Consider the following 21,048-nt stretch of genomic DNA (forward strand, 5'->3'; position numbering starts at 1 on the left):
TCTAGCTCTCTAATGATTTTTTCTCATTCGATTTGACGGAAGGAATTTAAATGGACATGCGCATAAGATACTGTTAATGTTTCCTTTTATTTTTTCAGCTCTAGGAAATTAAAGTTCGTTCAATTTTCAATGGGATGGAAATTTAGGAACGGGAATGATCGATAATATCATGGGAAGGAGATTTTTCAATTAAATTTCTTCATTTTGGAATTGAGAGATTTTAAATTGAGAGGTCTTTTTTTTCAAGGATTTCAGTACGGAATTCTGGTCGAGGAACGATTTCGTTCCACCAGTTATCAGTTGAACGACATTTAAACTGTGACAAATCCACTGGGATTTTTTAACTACGACACTTGAGGTAGGCTTTAAATAACTACTCACGGACAAAAAATTAACAATAATATAGCGTTGAACATAATTCTACATTTATTATTTGAACTTTCAAAAAAATAAAAATACTTGAACTAAACAATCAATAAGCCTAAATCAAATTAATCAACTGAAATTGAAAGATTTTAAATTGAGAGAAGTCTTTTTTTTCAAGGATTTTAGTACGGAATTCTGGTGAATGAGGAATCATTTCGTTCCACCAATTATCAATCAGTTAGACATTTAAACTGTGACAAATCCACTGGGATTTTTTAACTATGACACTTGATGTAGGCTTTAAACAGCTACTTACGGACAAAAAATTAACAATAATATTGCGTTGAACATAGTTCTACATTTATTATTTCAACTTCCAAAAAAAAACATAAATACTTGAACTCAACAATCAATAAGCCCAAATTAAATTAATCAACCGATACTCATAAAATAAACAAAAATCTCATCCACCAGTAACTTCCTTCCTTCGCTGCTAGTTGTAAATGTGAGAGGCGTTACGATTATCTGGTGTTCACTCTGCACAAAATTCGATTGGGATAATCATTACTATCAAGTCGCTTCGTGATGATTATCTTTTCCCATTTTGCTTCTGTACTTATTTTAGTAATTCGGTTGATAGAGCGATACGGAAGATCTCTACAAGAGTCAACCCATGGCGAAAACACCTGGTGTATCCTTCTCAGCACGCACGAAAAAATTTAATAGAAGACCTTAACGAATTCGTTAGAAAATTCGAATTGAATTTCTGTTAAACTTTCTATTAGTTTTTGGCTGATTCTATTGACATGTTCAATAGAAAACATTCACTAGAAAAAGTCAACAGAATTCGATTTTTCTATATAACTTATTCTTTTCATATATTTTCTATAGAATTTGCTGGACTCAAATTTTCCAAGTTTTTTTCATTCTATTTTTCTTTTCTTCTCATCAAGAAAGTCAAACGAAAAATTTAAGCCGAGAAAATTCCATAGAAAATATCTCAATATAATAATTTATATCGAAAAATTGAATTCTATTGACTTTTTCTACTGAATATTTTCTATTGAACATTTCAATAGAATCTGCCAAAAACTAATGGAACAGTTCAATAGAAATTCAATAGAATTTTCTAACGAATTCGATAGGTTTTTCTATTAAATTTTTTCGTCCGTGAGCTCATTTGGTTATCATCCGAGTGTATTCCAACACATTGAAGAAATCTTGTCAAAGATATTGTAAAAACGGCAGTAAATATTTTTCAAAAATACATTTGAATCGTTGAAGCAGACAAATTTTAGTTAAAATGTCGTAATTGAAAAATTTTAGTTTCGATGTCGCAGTTGAAATATCGTTCAGTTGATAAGTCGTGTCACCAACAGTTTAGCACAAGTTTTGGAAAACTTCCATGTTGTATTCTTCAATATGCAATGTAATTCCCTTTTCTGATGTTTTATTTTACCTACATTTGAAAAAAAAGATTCAATTCCATTCAGTCATTAGCGAACAATTGAAGAAAAACTTTGTCCATTCGCAAGCGAAAACTTCGAAAATTTGAGCTGAGGGAATTCTATAGAAAATATCCGAATAGAATAAGTTGTATAGAAAAACCAAATTCAACAGACTTTTTCTATAGAATATTTTTCATTGAACATTTCAACCGAAAGTTTAATAGAAAACCAATGGAATTGTTTTGCGAATTCGCTAGGTTTTTCTATTAATTTTCTTCATGCGTAAACACAACAGATATATTATACGTGAAATAAAGATGATTAATAAACACAATATAAACTGTCGGCAATGCATATATTTGTTCTAACAGGCCACCCATAAAAAACTTGACAGATGGCACAAAGCATTAACAACATACAGAAATATCATCGATCATCAATTCTGAATTTAAAGTCATCAATGACTGTATATTAGGCATTATCATATAAATTAATTTATCACCTGTCATAGATCTCTCATGTAACAATAAATCCTCATCATTTCTTTGTACCTTTCCTCTATTATTGATTGGAGTATTTTAAAAAAATATTGTATATAACGAATACTTTTCTCTAAACTTCGGACAATTTTATTCAACAGACTGTAAAACTTTTCTTTTATTTTAGTAAATCTCACGGAACACATTTGTAATTGTCGCGATGAGCGTTGAACTTTGGCATGAAAATCTCAATTGTGCGAAGAAAAATGTGAGCTGATAATGTTATCATCAATAGACGTTTAAACTGCATTCATGTTGATGAATTTAAAAACGAAGTATAGAATTACTGAGATTATTTTCGATGTTTATCAGTGACGATGTAAGAGAGTTACCGTTGAACCCAGTTGAAATAATTTACAATTCAAAAGTAAATGGATTTTTTGTTTTAATTCATTGTGAACGTTAAAATAGCCGAGAACCGCAAAGTGGCCTGGAGAAGGAGGAGAAATGCCAATACTAATGCAGGCAGTTGGAAAAATGATTCAGCTGTAATTTACAATTCATTTTCAATTAAGAAAATGGACGAAAATTATCAAAAACACATTAACCTAAAAACATTGTTGAACTAGTAGATTGAGACGAAAATAATTTCTGTAGAGAATTTCACAAGCTGCACAAAAGTTTCTCAACATTTTTCTCTAAATCCAATAGTTCCCAAGATATTTGCAAAATTATGGCTACAGAATTTTCCAAGATTTCGAAATAATCAAAAACGGTTTTTCTTACAATTTTGCAAACACCCCTAAACGCACGAGAAATTCAAAGAGAAATTTAAATTGACCCCTTTTGCAGAGAACTTAACCAGCAGCAAAAATTCTCTCAACATTCTTTTCTCAACCCCTGAGTTCTCAAGATATTCTCCAAGCTCCTTCTCACCCCAAAAAATCAAAATCAAAATCAACAATCTCTCAAACATCAGCCCTCCCAGCCTCAACAAGACTCCCAAATGAGCCTCCCTTAAACATCCCTAGGCTCATGAGGGTCAGGCAGTGCCTTCCACGAAGGCTCAACCCCCCAGATCTCCGTGGCATAATCCCCAATCGTCCTATCCGACGAAAATTTCCCAGAGCTCGCGATATTATGAATAGCCATTTCCACCCACTTGGTGGTATCCTGATAGACCTTGGAGACCCTATCCTGAGTCTTGATATAATCCTCATAATCCGCCAGCAGATAGAATCTGTCCCACTTCATGAGAACATCCCCAATATCCTTGAACTCATCAGGATTATTAGGGCTGAAGAAGCCCCCAGTGATCTGATCAAGACACTGCTTGGCCTCTGGCAATTTATTATAATAATCCCAAGCATTGTACCCACGTCTCTTCAACTCCTCCACCTCATCGACAGTCATTCCAAAAATGAATATATTCTCATTCCCCATTTCCTCAGCCATTTCAACATTAGCTCCATCCAGAGTTCCAATGGTCAAAGCACCATTCAACATGAACTTCATATTTCCAGTGCCAGAGGCCTCAGTGCCAGCAGTCGATATCTGCTCACTGAGATCAGCAGCTGGGATGATTTTCTCAGCCAGTGTCACTCGATAGTTCTCCAAGAAGATGACCTTGAGCTTGTCACCAACAATGGGATCGTTGTTAACGACCTGAGCAACACTGCAGATGAGCTTGATGATCTTCTTAGCGAGAAGATAGCCAGGTGCTGCCTTTCCCCCTATCATAATGGTCCTCGGGACGAATGGAGCCGAGGGATTCTTCTTAATTCGATTGTACAACGTGATAATGTGCAGACAATTCAACAACTGTCTTTTGTACTCGTGAATTCTCTTCACTTGGATATCGAAGAGAGAAGCAGGATTCACCTTGACCCCATAATCCTTCTCGAGTAGTTCAGCCAGCCTCAGCTTGTTCTCCTGTTTGACTTTAGCCACAGATCTCTGAAAATTGGGCTCCTTCGCCCACTTCTTCAGCTGCTGAAGCTGCTCCAAATGAACAGCCCAGTCAGCGCCAATCTTCGACTCGATGACATCAGAAAGATTAGGATTGCAGAGCAAGAGCCATCTCCTCGGGGTTATGCCATTGGTCTTGTTCTGGAATTTTTCAGGATGCATTTCGTAGAATTCCCTGAAGACCGAGTCCTTGAGTATCTCTGAGTGAATTCTGGCAACTCCGTTGATGGCGTGTGACCCAACGATAGACAGATGCGCCATGTTCACTCGTTTGTCGCCGTCCTCCTCAATGAGGGACATCCTTCGAAGGCGATCAAAGTCGCCAGGGTATCGCGCTCCAACCTCTTGGAGATGGAGGAAATTAATGTGGTAGATGATCTCGAGGTGACGGGGGAGAATACTCTGGAGCATTGATACTGGCCAGCGTTCCAGGGCCTCTGGGAGGACTGTGTGGTTGGTGTAGGCACAGGTGCGAGTTGTTATGTTCCAGGCCTTCTCCCAAGGGAGGCCCTCCACGTCGACAAGCACTCGCATCAACTCGGGAATGGCTAGGGATGGATGAGTGTCGTTCAGTTGTATAGCTACCTTGTCTGGGAATTGCTCGAAGTCGGTTCTGTGGTGATCGCGAGAGCCGAATTTGCTGGATTTGTAGCGTCTGATTATGTCTTGGAGGGTGGCTGCCACCATGAAGTACTCTTGCTTCAGCCGGAGTTCCTTGCCTTCGAAGAAGTTGTCGTTGGGGTAGAGGACTTTGCTGATGTTCTCAGCCAGATTTCTGTCGAAAACTGCTTGGATGTAGTCGCCGTCGTTGAAGAACTTCAGGTTGAATTCAATTGGAGATTTTGCCGACCAGAGACGAAGGGTGTTCACGTGATTGTTCTTGTAACCAGGAATTGGAGAGTCGTAGGGCATTGCAAAGATCACTTGGGTGTTCACCCATTTTTTACCTTCTGGGGTGTCGATAACGTGACCGTAAAAGTTCACGGGGAGCATGAACTCGGGACGGGCTTTCTCCCAGGGATTGCCGTAGCGCAGCCAGTCGTCGGGCTCCTCCAACTGCTCGCCGTTCTTTATCTTTTGCGCGAAGATACCGTACTCGTAGCGAATGCCGTAACCGTAGGCGGCTAGGCCCAGGGTGGCCATGCTGTCGAGAAAACAGGCGGCCAGACGACCTAGACCACCGTTACCCAGACCTGCGTCTTCCTCGAGTTCTTCCAGCTCTTCGATATCGAGACCCATCTGGAAAGGAGAGACGAGGGATTGAATGAGGAACTTGCGTGGAGCTCAATCTTCCCTAAGTTCTCTAGCCACCCATTCTACGTAAGCCATAGATGGTTAAACGGAAAGAATTGTGGGGAAATGTTGGCTAGATACTTTTTATAATTCATTGAAAATCAGACGTTTGAAACCTATAGTTTCGATCGTGATGTAGGGAAGAGTGGGGCAAAATGAAACAGTCAAAAAACGACTGTTTGACGCAATTCAATCAAAAAGAACATTTGCTATTAAATTTTTTTTTCACCAACTTTTTTTTATTCTTGGGAATACTGATGAAAATAATAATTTTCCATTCAGTAGAGTGGAAAACTATCGAGAAGTTTTGACGGACGAAGATTTTGTCAATGGATTAATTGAAAAGAAAATGAAACAGCAAAATCCAAAGTCCAGGGCAAGACCCAGGGGGAGGCCCAGAGGGGAAAAAATAAAAATGTGATACTAAATTTCAATGGAATAATCCATTGACAAAATCTTCCCCCATCAAAACTTCTCAATAATTTTCTATTCTACTGAATGGAAAATTGTTATTCTCATCAGTACTCCCAAGAATAAAAAAAAGTTAACAACAAAAATATTTAATAAAAAAATTTTTTTCTGCTTGAATTGCGTCAGTCGTTTTTTTACTGTTTCATTTTGCCCCACTCTCCCCTAACAAAGTGGCATAACACGTATGAAGAAATTTAACTGAAAAACCTAGTGAATTCGCTAGACATTTCTATTGGATTTATGGAAAAAGTCAATAGAATTCCAATTTTTTATCCAACAAAAGAAAAGAAGAATAGAATGAAAAAAAACTTGAAAAATGTAAGCCGAGGAAATTCTGTAGAAAATAGGTCAATACAAAAACGGTCAGGACAAAAATACCTTCTTAGATCTCCCTTAGATTTCGAGATATTCATTTTCTAGTTTTGAAAACTAGACAATAATCCAAGTCGACTGTAACCGTTTTACCGTTTCATTACTGAATGGATAGTTCCTTTTACAGAAATTTTAATTTGTCTTGCATTCTCTATGCCTTTTTCCTTGAACTTTGCAATCGGAACAAAAAGAACATAGCAAAAAATATAGAAAATTTATGTCCAAAAATTTCTGTAGAAAAACTTTCGAGAGGATGATTCATATCGCGTGCTAAGTGAAAAAAGGTATTGACCATTTTGGGATTGTTATGTCAACGAAGTTGAAAAGGGTAGTATAAACCTAATTTAGGGAACATGAAATTTGGACGATTTGGGCTCTGTAGAATCATTTCGAATAAACAGAATTTTCATAGAATTCCAATGAAACTTCAATGGGATTGCTTAGAAAAAGGGCTTGGTATCTCCATTAATTTTCTCCATATATGGACACAAGTGTTATAATCAGGCCACAACAGTCATTGATCGTCGGCTGATGGGGGACAGTGAAAGCTTGAAATTCTTAGGAAACTTAGGCTTCAAAATGCGATACAAATTTACGAGGATTTTCTATAAATAATGGATAAACAATCAATGTTCCACGATAAAAATCATTTCTTCGGAATCGTAGCAAATTTATTAATATTCAGAATTTTACCAGAAATCGATTTTATGCCTAAAAAATGAGGTTTCCAAAAGTTTGAATAATTTTAATCATTTATTTATAGACAACGAATGTAAAAAAAACAATTCTGTGCAGAATGCAATCTGAATGACGCTGATTATTCATGATTTTTTCAAATATTTCTCACGCAATTTAATTGACAAATTTGATGATTGAAAATGGTTAAATCTATACTGTGGTCTGCACTAAATTATAAAAGATTCTTGGATACCCTTAAATTTTTACGAGCGTGTGATCTTAACCCTTGATTGGTCACCCTATGAGGGAAACCCCGCCGCGCGTCGATTTTCATTAATTACAATTAACTGGCTAACCGGAAAAATAAAAAAAATTTGACTTTGTCAATTGAAGTGTCTAAAAAATTATAGTAGTTTTGAGAACAACATATTTCCCAACATTCCTAAAGAAAACAAATTATTTCGGACAGATGAATTATTTTTTCCCGCGCTAAATGAAATTGCCCATGACGCGACGTTGCCGGAAACTCGCTAAACGCGCCCGGGCAGTGTAGAGTGAATTCGGCAACGCTAAAGCCTGAATAACACTGCGGGGAATCCCCGCGGAGGTGAGCAAGACGCAAAGTTGCGTTTGGCGGCCACACTAGGGTTAAAATATTCTCCTATAGCTGAATTTATGACAATTTCAGGATGGATTGAACACATTCAAAGACTACTTCGTGATTAATTTTTGAAAGAATTTCAAGATTTCAATCAAAAGGAAATAAATGTTCTGTACACTTGCTTACCTGATACATTGCTTCATCACATGCCCCCTGGATGCCCAGATTGATCATCGTATTTTGAAGAGTTCTGCCCATGTAGTACTCCAGGGAGAGGTAGTAGACTCTCTACAAAAAATCATTGGAGAATTTGAATCAGAAGAGGGCATCGTAAGTTGAATTCGTCTGCATTTCGAATGTTCTAACGATCGCAACAATATAGTCGCGTGTTTTCCTCTTGTTTTCATGATGAACAAAGATGATTATTCGTTTAATGTTTATTCCAGGCTTCAAATATCTCAGAGTGGCAGATAAAAATAAACTTCTTTCTTTTTTGGCTTTTCCTCAGGCGAGGTTGCTAACCTGATGTCGGCTAACAACCAGACATCGCTCACAGTCAAAAAAATGACTTATTAATGTGGTTAATTAGCTCACTCTCATGATCTAATCATAATTGTGAAGCAGAAAAAATGTTGGGCTGAACTTGAAACAAAAATAAACAATGGATATTCCCAAACCCATCAGCATGACCGCCAAAATGTGGGAAATCATTCTGGAAATGGTCCAACGAACGGAATCTTGGCTTCGAAATACTTCAAAACGCCAATCTTACACAATCGAAATTTCCCATTCTTCCGACAATAAAAATTCATTACCTCATTATCTCATGAGTTCCTTAAAAATATAATTTTCATATTATGATTAGAAAGATCTGTCCCAGCATCATTTCAAAATGGCCCAATACTTCATCTCAGAGAATAAAATGACGTCATGACAGCCAATCGTCTAGATGAAGCGACATGACAAGTGGAGTTGAAAATAAAATCGTAAATTGCACAACAAAAATTCACGGAAAATAAATTATTTTCAATTTTTTAAATTTCTTAATCCTCGGTGTTCCTGAGGCAGTATTATCACGTGAAAAAATCATTCTTAGCCTCGTAAAAAGGCGAAAAGTGATAGAATCAATCATCAAAGCAAATGTTACATAAATTCATTTTCTGTAAATTGAGTAACAAAAGGAGGAAAAAACTCGTAAATAACTCCTGGAGTTATCAAATTTAAGACAATTATGAGAGAATTCTCCCTCACCGATTACAATACTAATACTGACTATTACTACGAGAACAGAGAGTAGAGAGTAATAACATCTGAACGCCAGTGGAAAATTGTGATAACTCGACTCATCCAGTTTTAACACTCCGTTGGTCGCGCCGTAAGCGCCGCACCGTACCAGCATAAATCGACAACGACATAATGATACATTTAAAAGATCTAGGAAAAATCTGAAAGAAATCAAAATGGATCTAGATCGTATAGGGTGAACAGGCCAATTGCTGGACGCTTAAGGAAAATTCGAGTGCCGTATGAAGGTTAAAATAAAAGAATCACGCCAATGGGGACATGATGGCTTCTATACCTTCAAGAATCTATTAATTAGCATAAATCGGCATCAATCATTACTTTAGTAATAGTATGAGGAATTGTACCTTACAGTAATTTAGATTTCTTTATCGCAATTGAAATTTAAAAAATAATGTAATAATTGGTAATTCAATTTCTCAATTATTAGTTGATAAAATAATTCGGAATTTGAAAATTTAAATTGATGGTTATTGTTATAATCAAAAAATGGATGAGTAATATTACCAATTGACTTATTCAAAATTTAACTGTAATTCAAAATTTCGATTATGAAGATGTCTGTTAATTAGCCGAGAAAAATTATTTGAAGTGAAAATAACAAAACAAAGAATAATTAAATTAAGAAATAGTTGAATGCAGTCGAAACCCCTAATTTCTGCACGATTGGGCAATATTTTTTTTACTTATTAAATGTCGATCAATAGAAAAAATAATTGATCACATGATTATACACGAGTAATATTATTGCAAGGTGAAATAATCAGTACAATATTCATTTCATTCATGAAATATTCAATGCAAGATGAAATCGTTCAGAAATTGACTTGTTTACCCTACTTGAAGAAGTCCCATAAGATTTTTCATGTTCAGTGTTACCCTTAATTATATATTCAAAAGCACGGCACACGGCTCAGACTTTCGGAATAAAAATTTGAAAAGTTCACTACTTACGATATTTTCAGCGGGTATTTTCATTAATAGGGCTTCTCAACACTTGAAAATGAAATATTAGTTTTTTTCAATTTTTTCCGAGGCTTCACAGTGTAATTTAAAAAATCGGAAAAAGTGCGGCGAGGTGCTCACAGCGTGACCAAAGGAGTGTTAATTGTAAAATTATCTAGGTAACTATCGAGTCAACGAGAAAATATGAAAATAACTTTTTTACAGAAAACTTTATAATCTACGAAACATCTATTCGACTTTTTTTTTCTAAAGCCGTCTATTACCGAGCTAAACGCCAAATTAACCGAACCTTTTGGAATCATCAAGATCTGACCAAATCCTGCGATTAAGATGATTAGGTGTTATTTGAAAACATGAAAAAAAATTTTGAAATAAAAAAAATGGTTCTCACTCTGTCGATGTTGAATTACTAATGATTAAGAATGAATTCCCGTAGAAAATATTATCTCCAAAAAATATCTTTCGACATTTTCTCCTAAACCCACGTATAACCGAGCTAGTTTCCCAATATGAGCTGTTTCCCCCTCCAAACGCATCAATAAACCGCTACATAACTGTCACATATTCATTGTTTAGATGATCTAAAACATCTATTATAGTCCCCTAAGTGGTTCAAGCAGCTCAAGTGTTGGACGATCACATCTCTCTGTCCGTCTCAATCATCGGGGACAAGGTCTCGCGTCCTTGAACCCCTTCATAAGCCTCAAAATAAGACTCATAAACTGTGAAATCAACTGAATAAATTCAAGTACCTTAGGATCATTCTCGTAATAATGCTGCTGTGTGCGGATCCACCTCGAGACGAGATTATCCTTGACAGTGTGTGCCAATGCAAAATAATAATCTCTGCTTGTGGCGACATTTCTATCCTTCACAAGGGTATAATGAACATGCCGGTTGAAAGCCTTCTTGATATTTCCAACATTCACAACATCAACGATACCCCTAACCGATATTTGTTTCTTCTTCTCATGATCTATATCGCTCATTGACATTTTCACTTTTTTTTCAATCAATCGACAATTTGCTCGAGCACTTCTATTGTTAGATTGTTGATTTATTTATACGATTTTTAGGTGCTTTTATGAATTATTTTTGGATGGTGGCGACACACACTCGTGGACTGATGGAGCGATGGACCCCGAGTGATGATTTTCCCCTTCTTCGCGAGACGATGCCAACCGGTCACCTTGTCTCAAGGTCACGCATGCGCGTTGCCGAGGGGTTTAGGTTTTTTTTCGGGCTTGGCGGCTGTTGGGAATGAGGGGAACTAGTGGCCAGTGGTAAGGGAGGAATCGGGGTTTTCCGCCGCCGAATTCAGGTGGGGTAATTTTAAGGGATAACAGAAGACCACCGTTTCCTCGAAATTTTCAAACAAATTTCTTGCTCAAAGTCATCAATATTTTTTCAACCCAAAACACATTGATCTTTATCATCACTTCTTGGAGATTAATGTGCTGTGATTTGTGAAAATACCGACAACTTTCAGCAGGAAATTTGTTCAACAATTTGGAAAATTAGCGGCATTCTGTTACCCCTTAAGAGGTAACGGAACCCGTCGAAAAGAGCAGATTTTGTTCACGCTTTTCTCTGATTCTATTCAATAAAAATGGCTGAAATTTTCTCCACATATTGAGGGAAGCATGAGGGAGGGTGTGTAACCCTCAATTTTTTTATTTTTGCAAAAAAAATTGTTATGAAAAAAATTGCAAAATTTTCTCTTATATATGAAGGGTTACAAACCCTCCCTTATGCTTCTCTTAATAAGTGGTGAAAATATCGGCCATTTACATTGCATAGAATAAAAGAAAAGCTTGAACATAAATAAGTTTATTTCAACGGCTTCCGTTACCCCTTAAGGGGTCTCCTCAGTCATTTTTGCCACAACGATAATGTGCTAGCGAACTGAATGTCATATAATAATCAAGAATGGTAAAAGGAAAATTGTAAAAAAAAACTGAGTAGTTTCATCGTTTCGTTTGTTTTTAATTAATCATTCAAATTTCGGCTTATAAATGGGCTTTATGAGCGCTATTTTGTCCCTTATCCTTTACCCTGTTGACAATGTGCTAGCCAACAAAGGAAGGTATATTTATCTATATTAAATTCTCAATAATACGAGGATGAAGTCTCATCGAGCTTCCCCAATCCGTCCATCAGGCCATCCTAGTGAGAAATTAAGTATGTTTAGCCATTTTCAGCAAATTTTATTTTTTCATGTTCAAGGAAAAGTCTGTAACTTTTTTGGCTGATAGCAGAACATATGAAACTAACTTCTTTGCTGTTAAAAAAGAATTAATCGCGATAGTCTCGCCGGAAATAAATGAACAATTTTTTCTTTATACACAGACTCTTATGGGATTTATGTTGAAATATATAATTCACCTTCTAGAAGACTCGAACAATAAAAGGTAATGTGCAAAACTATACTGAATTGAATATAATAAGATGAATACAAGAAATTGAATCAGCCAGTGGAGAAGTACGAGAGCTATTAGCAACGAGAAAAAGGTTTTGGACGGTGCATTTAGAAATGACGACGATCTTGTGAACGGTAATCATTAATTTTGAGCGTATTTTTTGTGCACACTCGGAAGCGCCAGAAATGTCAAAATAAAAAATTTTCATTTTCACCTGAGGCCAGGGTGTCAAATCTTGGATTTTTCCACGGGGAAAGTCGAATTTCGGCAAAATCTAATTTTTTCGCCAAGTGAATGTTGATTCTGTATTTTTTCATACATTTATTTATATTTTTGGATATGTCATGTTCAAGAACTTTTTTTCTGTAAATATCGCAAAAAACAAAGTTTTCACTCTCATTTTTAATGGAATTGGAGGAGTACCTAGAAACATGCCCCATTAGAAATGGTTTGGTTTTTTTGGCCTTTTCATGTTGAAAAAAAATTGTTTTGTGTAAAAAACGCAAAACCAAAGTTTGAACCCTTCTACTACCTTCAAGTAAGTTTCCGAAGGGGTTTGGCAATTTTTTAGGGGATTGAGGAAGTCCTTAGAAACATTCTCCAATAGACCTTTTCATTCTGGAAATCTAGGGGAAATATTTATTTCGTTCATTCAACGAAAAAATCTTCGAAAAAACCATGGAAAATTCTGATAAATATTGAACTTTACAATGATAAACACTTGAGCGCTCAAAAACCATGATTTATATTTAAATTCGATAAAGTGTCCGCAAATCCTAGGGGAATTAACATGGGAAAAAAGTGTCCGCAAATCTAGTGACTCTCAGAATGAAAAGGTCTATAGGAATTGTATGGTTTTCTCGGATATTTCATGTTCAAAAAATTTGTTCTCTTGTAAAAATCGCAATAAACGAACTTTTAACTTCTACTTCTACTATCCTCAAATACGTTTCCGACGGGGTTGGCAATTTTTTTGGGGATCGAGCGAGTCCTTAGAAACATTCTCCAATAGGAATTGTTCGTTTTTTTGGATATTTCATGTTCAAAAAAAATTATTTCACCTGGATGAAGGGTCAGATCTCCGATTTTGTCCGAGGGAAAGTCGACTTTCGGTGAAATTGAATTTCTTCGTCAAGTGAATGTTGATTCTTGTTTAGTATGTCTTTAGTTTTTTTAATTTACTAATCAACTGAGTAATCCTTAAACACTGACAAATGAATTACATTCATCTGCTAACGATTACAAGTAATTTACCACCGTCATTTGTTTATAAATAATAGTTTCCTGCTGACAACCTATTGCTCTAGTTCGAGTCGGTTTGTAATTCCGCTTGAAATGAGAATAATCTACTAGAAAATTCGATTGGTATCTCTGTTTCACCGCACCTCCCGTACTGACGCCATTTTCCCTAGAACGTGTCTAAAAGGACTGTCACTCGAGGTCGATTTTCTCCATTCGCCCGATTGCTCCGTCTCCGGTTTTGTTTACGTTAGAACTGCATTCGTTGTAATTTCACCCATTAGTATTTCTTACAACAATATTCGAAGTTTTTGACAATTTTTTGAATGTTTATCGGTGAAGTGATAATGACAAGTGTTTTCCATTGTTGATAACTTTTTTTACCGACGTTTTTTCGGTGATTTTGAGGCTATAATGGCAGAGGAAGGAAAGAAAATATCTTTTGGGTTTTCCAAGTCCATCAAAAAACCGGTTTTGAAAAATGTTAAGGAACCGGAAGTTAAGAAAATTGATTTCATCGAGTGTCTTGATGATAAATCAATCATAGTCATTGGGTGAGTTTATTGTTTATTGTTCTTTGAGGATTGTCAAGATGTTAACCTCAAAATGCATCTAACGTGTTACACACGTCGCATGTTGTTCGCAATCATTAAGATAATTTATTATTCGTCAATAAAAAAATTAACGCGTTCAGGTAAATGTACCTATGCTGGTTCAAATGTCGCGAGCTATTCCAGTTTAATCATTTTGACAGCCCCAAGAATCTATTGAGAGTGAAATACGATTGGAGTCATTAAGTTCCCGATAGGATGTTATTGGTTTCACCCCCGGAAATCAAAAATCGTAATTTCATGAATTCAAAATTTCAAAAAATTTCAAAAAACTATTTTCTTGGTACAAGTAAGACTTGTTTGAGAATTTTGTTGTTTTTCTCTCAGTGTATCCTCGTTTTGCAACCAACTGTCAACTGGTAACGGACTAAATGGATGAAAAAATCATTTAAAAGGTTGGACTGTCCAATTGAAATATAATTTTGTGCCTCGTGACACTTTTTACTGTTGTTTTATCACAAAACAGGATACTCACGATGTTATTAATTGGATAGGGGAGGTTGGGGCAAAACGGACACTTAACTTTTTTTTAAATGTTAATAAGGGGTTGAAGTGTTGATAAAATTTAATAATTTTTTTTTTCAATACAAAAAACAATTCTTTCCCTTTGTGACGAACCTAAACTGAGCTCAATTGATAATTTTGTTTCTAAGTTATGAATAATCAAAAAAAAGTCTAAAATGTCCATTTTACCCCACCCTCCCCTACAACCTTTCCATATCGCTCACATCACGAGACGAGAGTAGACTTTCCACATTTACGGACGATTATTTATTAACAAATAGTAGCTATCATGATGAATATGAGTGAATTCTAATCCTGAAGGTTTTATCCTCTGATGTCTAATTTGAACCATAACATCTTCACACTCATTTCGATAGAAATATTGAACTAATGACGTGTTCAGCTTACCTAGACGAGCCTAGGGTGATTTACCTTATTCTCCATTGTGATTGAGAATTGAATGTGACACTCATGATGCATTTGGGCAATCATGCATTAATTTCAATTATTCATACAATTCCTCATTTTGCAGAGGTGAAGAGAAAAAGGATGAGCCCCTGGTGATTCCCATGCTGGGATCCAGAACCTGGCACGACAGAATTGTTAACAAAGTCGATGCAGATATTTTCGAGCCCAAAGTGAAAAACGGAGAGAATGGAGAGAATGCTGAGGAGAAGGGCTCAGGGGGCTCTGGAGTCCCCAATGGAAAAGCCTCGAGTAATGAGGTCCCAATAGATGCCTCAGGGATCAAGAAGGAACCTGACGAGGAGAAGCCTGTGTCCTTGGAGGAACAGGCTGCCCAGGAGATTCTAAATGATCTGGGAAAGGATATCAAAGTCGAACCGAAGGATTTCACACTGCCCCTCCAAGATAGTGATAATTTGAAGGGCCAACGTGAGGTATGAATTCAAAGGCAAAAATTAGCTCAAATTTGTTGGGTGGAAATTTGGAATTTTCCATAAAATGTTTAGTCCATAAAATAATTTCTGTTTCACCTATTTTCCATTCTAAGATTATTTTTCTGTCGCAAACAATTTTTTTATCGGGAATTTAATTTAGTTTCTTCATCATAATATGACATAGCGTTGTTAAAGTTAATGATATCCAAGTACTGGAGCTAATTTTTCACCAGTGAAATGCTCTTCTACTTTTGTAGTCGAAAATCAGACCTTTCATTTGAGCCCCATTTGACCCCAATTTTCCGAACATTTTACAATTACTTGCGGATATTGAATCGTTAGAAAATATTTTAAAAATCTGAAAAAAAATTAGAAAGTTTACTTTTGGAGGAAAATTGATGAAATAATTTAAAACTTGCAATTTTTTGGAATTACGAGCATTTTTTATAATTAATTTATAATCCTTGCTATAAGAGAGCACTCTGTCAACCCTCTCAGAAAGCAATAAAATACATACATATATACATACATAATTAATTTATAAACAATAAATTTTCCACTATGAAAATGATTTCTTCGCAATCGTAACAAATTTATTCATGTTCTGAATTTGATCAAAAATCAATTTCATGCCTAAAAAAATATTATTTCCGAAAGTTTAAATAACGTTAATTATTTATTCATAAACAGCAACTGTTTAAAAAAATTATAATTTTGACTTTCTGTGTTAAAATTACTCGTTAAGAAAATGATCAACTAATTAATAAAAATGACGTCTTCACTTGGAAATTAAACTGAAACTTTGTCGAAAAGCTTTCTTGATATTTTCTCCTAGAACTGACAACTATTGGAACAGTTCCAATTTCCACTCAATTAATTAATAATGTTCTCTTTATGTTTATTGTTTAGCCAACTTTAGACGATTATGAACAAATTCCTATAGAGTCCTATGGGTTAGCAATGCTGCGAGGAATGGGTTGGAAACCAGGAAAAGGTCTCGGTAAAAATGGAAAGTAAGATATTATTTTCCTCTATTTAATCCATTCGCAAAATGTAATTTCTCCTCTCGAATCTAACTTATTCTTCAATAATTATCTTCAGTCTTGTGGAGCCAAAGATACCTGAACTGAGACCTCGAGGAATGGGTCTGGGAGCAGACAAGGCAGTACTCAAAGCCAAGAATGTGGTGAATAAGACGAAGGAGCAAGAGCATTTGAAATTAATTGTTGGAGCATTTGTTAAAATACTCGCAGGGAAGCACAATCATCAATATGGGGTATTGGAGGGTTTGGATGAGGACTCTGCTAGACTCATTGTCAAATTAACTATCGGAGGGGAATCAGTATCACTCAATGAGTGTTTAGTGGAACCTGTGACGCAGGACGAGTACACGAAGAATTCAAAAGTTTTGAGTAAGTATTTTTGAAATAAATTTCATTTCTGGTGAATAAAATGTGTGCTGATTTTTTTTTTCATCAATAATTGATCAGTTCATAGGCGAAATCGATGAGTTATAGAAAAAAATGTCAATTTATTGTGGAGTAGTATAAACATAACTTTAATTTTGAATATTGAAACTTGAAATAAATTCTAAACGAAAGCTAATATGAATAGAAACATTCGGTGCGAATAATCTTAGTGGAAAAAAATTGCCACTTGAAATTTTCCTCTCGAAACAATCATTCAGATAACCGTGAAATTAAGGCAGACGTTGACTGTTGTTTATCTGAATATTTGAATCCATGTCTTTTCAACTATGCGACATTTCTACTACGACATTTCCACTGCTCATAAATTCTGCGCGGAATCGCTCAATGCATCTCAATATAAAATGGAAAACAGCCTTTGAAAAAAAGGCATGGAATATCCTCAACAAAGAAAACAACTATTAATACAAAATTATTGATTTCTTGTAATTGTTAATATAAAAACGAATTGAATCTTTGTATGATATTAATCATTAATGTATTAGTTCTGTGGTTAAATTGAGTTGCAGTACGTTATCTGTTGAAAAACAAAGAATAAAAAGAAATGAAAAAAAAAATTCGGCTAATTCCTAAAAATTAATAATTTCACAAAAATTAGTTGAAATGTCGTAGTTGAAATGTCGCCTAGTTAAAGAGACGTGCCACCGAATATTTTATTCACCAGAAAATTCACCCTAAACCCCCGAAAAATCATTTACCTGACGATCTAATTGTAGATTCATTTTCCAGACTCCTCAAAATACGCTGAGTACAAAGACAAAACCAACATCGATACACAGAAATTAGAATCCAATTCAGTCTCCTCAGGTTCTCATAATAAAAAACGAAAATCTGATGATTCCAGTGACGACGACAGACGCAGCCGACGTCGAAAATCCTCAAGTTCTAGCTCAGACGACCGTTACGAGAAAAAATCCAAGAGAAAGCACAAGAATCGAGACAAGAGTTCCAGCTCTGACGAATACAGGAAAAGATCGAAGAAACATTCTAGTAGAAAAAGCAAGAAGAAGGAGAAAACTCGAGACAGAAGTCGAGAACGTAAATCCGGGTACTCAGAGTCTTTGGACAGAAGAAAAAGTAAAAAGCATCATAAACGATCCAGGTCTTGATCAACTAGTGAATTTAGATATTAATTTTGTATGACGTTCAAGGAATCGATCTGAATGTCAAAATTCGACTTTTATTTTTTACTCTTTCTTTATCAGTCATTTTATTTTTAATAATAAAAAAATCATTATTAACCATTCAATTTCTCAATTATTGTGGCACTAATCAAGTGATGAAGTGGTGGAAAATCACTTCATAAATGATTTTGCGGATCAATTAATTTTTCTCCTTAAATTCATCGTTTTGAAGATACTCATGAAATACTGCTGAAATTAAATCAATATTTAATTCATTCTTTCATTGTCAATTTTTTCATATTTATACAGTTATAATAGAGTATGTATGATACATTCTCTCGGGGGTGATATTGGGTAAAAAAATGAAAGTAAATTCGGAAAGAAAGGGAAATTATGCAACTTTTCCTTAGCATTTTTTAATAGAAAAAATCAATACAATTCCATTTGTTTACACAACTGATTCTATTCTATATTTTCTATAGAATTTCCTCGGCCGAAATTTGCCAAGTTTGTTTCATTCTACTTTTCTTTTCATCAAGAAAATCAAGCAAAAAAGCTTTGAAAAATTGAGCCGAGAAAATTCTATAGAAAAACCGCATTCTCTTGTCTTTTTCTACAGAATATTCTCTATTGAACATTTCAATAGAATCGGCCAAATCTGATGGAAAGTTCAATAGAATCCGATAGAATTGTCCAGCAAATTCGCCAGATTGTTCTATTAAATGTTTTCATACATGAATTTTTAGTATGAATAGGTGCAAAATACAAATGAAATATTTCCCAGAATTTTAGTAGTAGTTTAGTTAAATTTCTCTCAGAAAAGCGCTTTTTCAATTAAATTTCTTCACACGTATCACCCTCCCCCAGACATTCCCAAAACAACTCTACGAAAATCCTAGACAAAAATCCCTCACCCCCATGTTATCGCCGACAATGACCTGATAATTCGTGCAACCTAACCTCGGATTCCTCCCAATAATGCAGAGAATCCTCCCAGTGCTCCCCACCAACGTCAGAGCAATGTCAAGTAAGTGCCACCCCACCCACCCAAAAAAAACCCGGAAATTCACTTGGCACGTTATCAAAATAAATCACCCCCAATCATTCCTTTTTCAGCCTTTCGATTGGCCCTGGCCCAACTCTCAGTTGGCACCGATAAATCCTCGAACATTCAGAATGCGGTGTCTTACATAAAGCAGGCAAAACAGCAGCTAGCGGATATCGTCGTTCTCCCGGAGTGTTTTAACTCGCCTTATGGCACCCAGCATTTCGAAAAATATGCGGAAGTCATCCCTGGGGGTGAGACTTTCTAGAAAAATTTCGTGACACGTCATACATATGATAGAGTCTCCCCCAATCCGGCCACCAACTTTTTTTCAAGATCTCCAAAAAACGGATAAAATCAGTAGTTTAACACTCATCAAACGTACTCTCTGTACATTTTTTCAGATTTTTTTAAGCATCCGTGATGGAAATAAGTGAATCTGAACAAATTTTTAAAAAATAGATATCGGGAGAAGTTGACCTCCGAGAAAAAAAGTTTGAAATAAAAAATATAGGTTTTTATCTCAATTTTTCAAATAGTTTTTTTATTATAGGAAAAAGGAGTCTAGAGAGTTCAAACTCTAGAATTAGCTCAAAATTTCCATTTTTACGCATTTCCACATTTTTGTTTGAATTTAAACTAGTTTAAACTGAAGAATTTAAATTCTTGAGTTTAACCCGCTACAAGTTGAATTTCAACATCCCCACTCAATGGCCGCCAAAGCGGACTACCAGCGTCCCCACTCGAGCGTCCTACTACGCATTTCTACTCTTTTCACTTTAGAGGGTTAAACTAGAATTAGCTCACAAATTCCATTTTCACGTATTTCGACATTTTTGTTTAGTCCACACGCAATACCCCCTTCCCGTGTGCATTTCTAGTGCGGTAAGGTTTTGAGGTGTTTTCTTATGTTTTCGGGTATGAGAAATCCGAATCCAGTGGTATTTTTTATGTAAGTGCGTGCAATTAATAGTTATAAACAAATTAAGTGGTTTTTTTGATGATTTTTTTTTTATGGGAAACATTGGCAAGTAGAAGAAAATGTTCATGACAAAAGTTGTTCCTTTTTGTGTAATAAATAATCATCATTTTTTAAAATCAAAATCCATCAATCCGTTGCTGAAATATGGTCCACCAGGTGGGCGCGGGAGGTGCGCGACGCACGAAGATGGGTGGGACGCTCGACGTCCTCTGAATGCTCATCAATCCGTCATTTTTCTCAGATAAAACGACCTCTACTCATGTATTGGTACATAGAAAGGAAAACAAAAACACACAAAACACTAATACTCCAAGTATGAGAGATATTTATTTGGATTATTTCTGCGAATTTTCAATTCCACGAAAATTCGGAGGGGACAGCTGCAAAAATATTCTTGTTTCTTCTTGTTTTAGTCAACTGACGTTTAGAAAATACTCCGATAAATCAGTCTTCCTCCGATCCTCGTAAGAGAATGTTCGTCACATTTAAATACGTGATTTTTTTCAGAGTCTCTTCGGGCCGTAGTATTGAATTAACTAATTAACTATTGAGTTCTATCAGTNTTTCTGCGAATTTTCAATTCCACGAAAATTCGGAAGGGACAGCTGCAAAAATATTCTTGTTTCTTCTTGTTTTAGTCAACTGACGTTTAGAAAATACTCCGATAAATCAGTCTTCCTCCGATCCTCGTAAGAGAATGTTCGTCACATTTAAATACGTGATTTTTTTCAGAGTCTCTTCGGGCCGGAGTATTGAATTAACTAATTAACTATTGAGTTCTATCAGTCGGTGA

At 35.6% G+C, this 21,048-nt stretch overlaps 2 protein-coding genes across 2 annotated transcripts in view; one reads left to right on the plus strand and one right to left on the minus strand.

Annotated features, from left to right (window-relative positions):
* Positions 1-2,150: 2,150 nt before the first annotated feature.
* On the minus strand, positions 2,151-11,078 carry LOC107043598 (glycogen phosphorylase). Its single transcript, XM_015265153.1, has 3 exons — positions 10,697-11,078; positions 7,863-7,964; positions 2,151-5,500 (listed from the first exon to the last, which is right to left on the minus strand). The coding sequence occupies exons 1-3, from the start codon at positions 10,937-10,939 to the stop codon at positions 3,311-3,313; spliced, it is 2,535 nt and encodes an 844-aa protein (XP_015120639.1). The 5' UTR covers positions 10,940-11,078; the 3' UTR covers positions 2,151-3,310.
* A 2,706-nt stretch (positions 11,079-13,784) lies between these two features.
* Positions 13,785-21,048, plus strand: part of LOC107043591 — a 9,850-nt gene continuing 2,586 nt past the window's right edge. Inside the window, exons 1-5 of the mRNA XM_015265144.1 lie at positions 13,785-14,157; positions 15,251-15,617; positions 16,527-16,630; positions 16,719-17,029; positions 19,345-19,527. Coding sequence (XP_015120630.1) covers positions 14,018-14,157; positions 15,251-15,617; positions 16,527-16,630; positions 16,719-17,029; positions 19,345-19,527 — 1,105 coding nt within the window. The 5' untranslated portion in view covers positions 13,785-14,017. The remainder of the gene's footprint in view (positions 14,158-15,250; positions 15,618-16,526; positions 16,631-16,718; positions 17,030-19,344; positions 19,528-21,048) is intronic.

The sequence above is a fragment of the Diachasma alloeum genome, unplaced genomic scaffold, assembly GCF_001412515.2.
Source record: "Diachasma alloeum isolate Michigan unplaced genomic scaffold, Dall2.0 Dall_scaffold_00603, whole genome shotgun sequence".
In the NCBI taxonomy this organism is placed as follows: domain Eukaryota; kingdom Metazoa; phylum Arthropoda; class Insecta; order Hymenoptera; family Braconidae; genus Diachasma; species Diachasma alloeum.

Excerpts from the sequence above, each read along its gene's own strand:
- LOC107043598 (XM_015265153.1), bottom strand. The coding sequence starts at position 10,939 with ATGTCAATGAGCGATATAGATCATGAGAAGAAGAAACAAATATCGGTT. Across the intron at positions 7,965-10,696 it reads ATTACGAGAATGATCCTAAG|AGAGTCTACTACCTCTCCCT; the intron begins GTACTTGAATTT and ends GATTTTTTGTAG. Across the intron at positions 5,501-7,862 it reads GTGATGAAGCAATGTATCAG|ATGGGTCTCGATATCGAAGA; the intron begins GTAAGCAAGTGT and ends TCTCCTTTCCAG.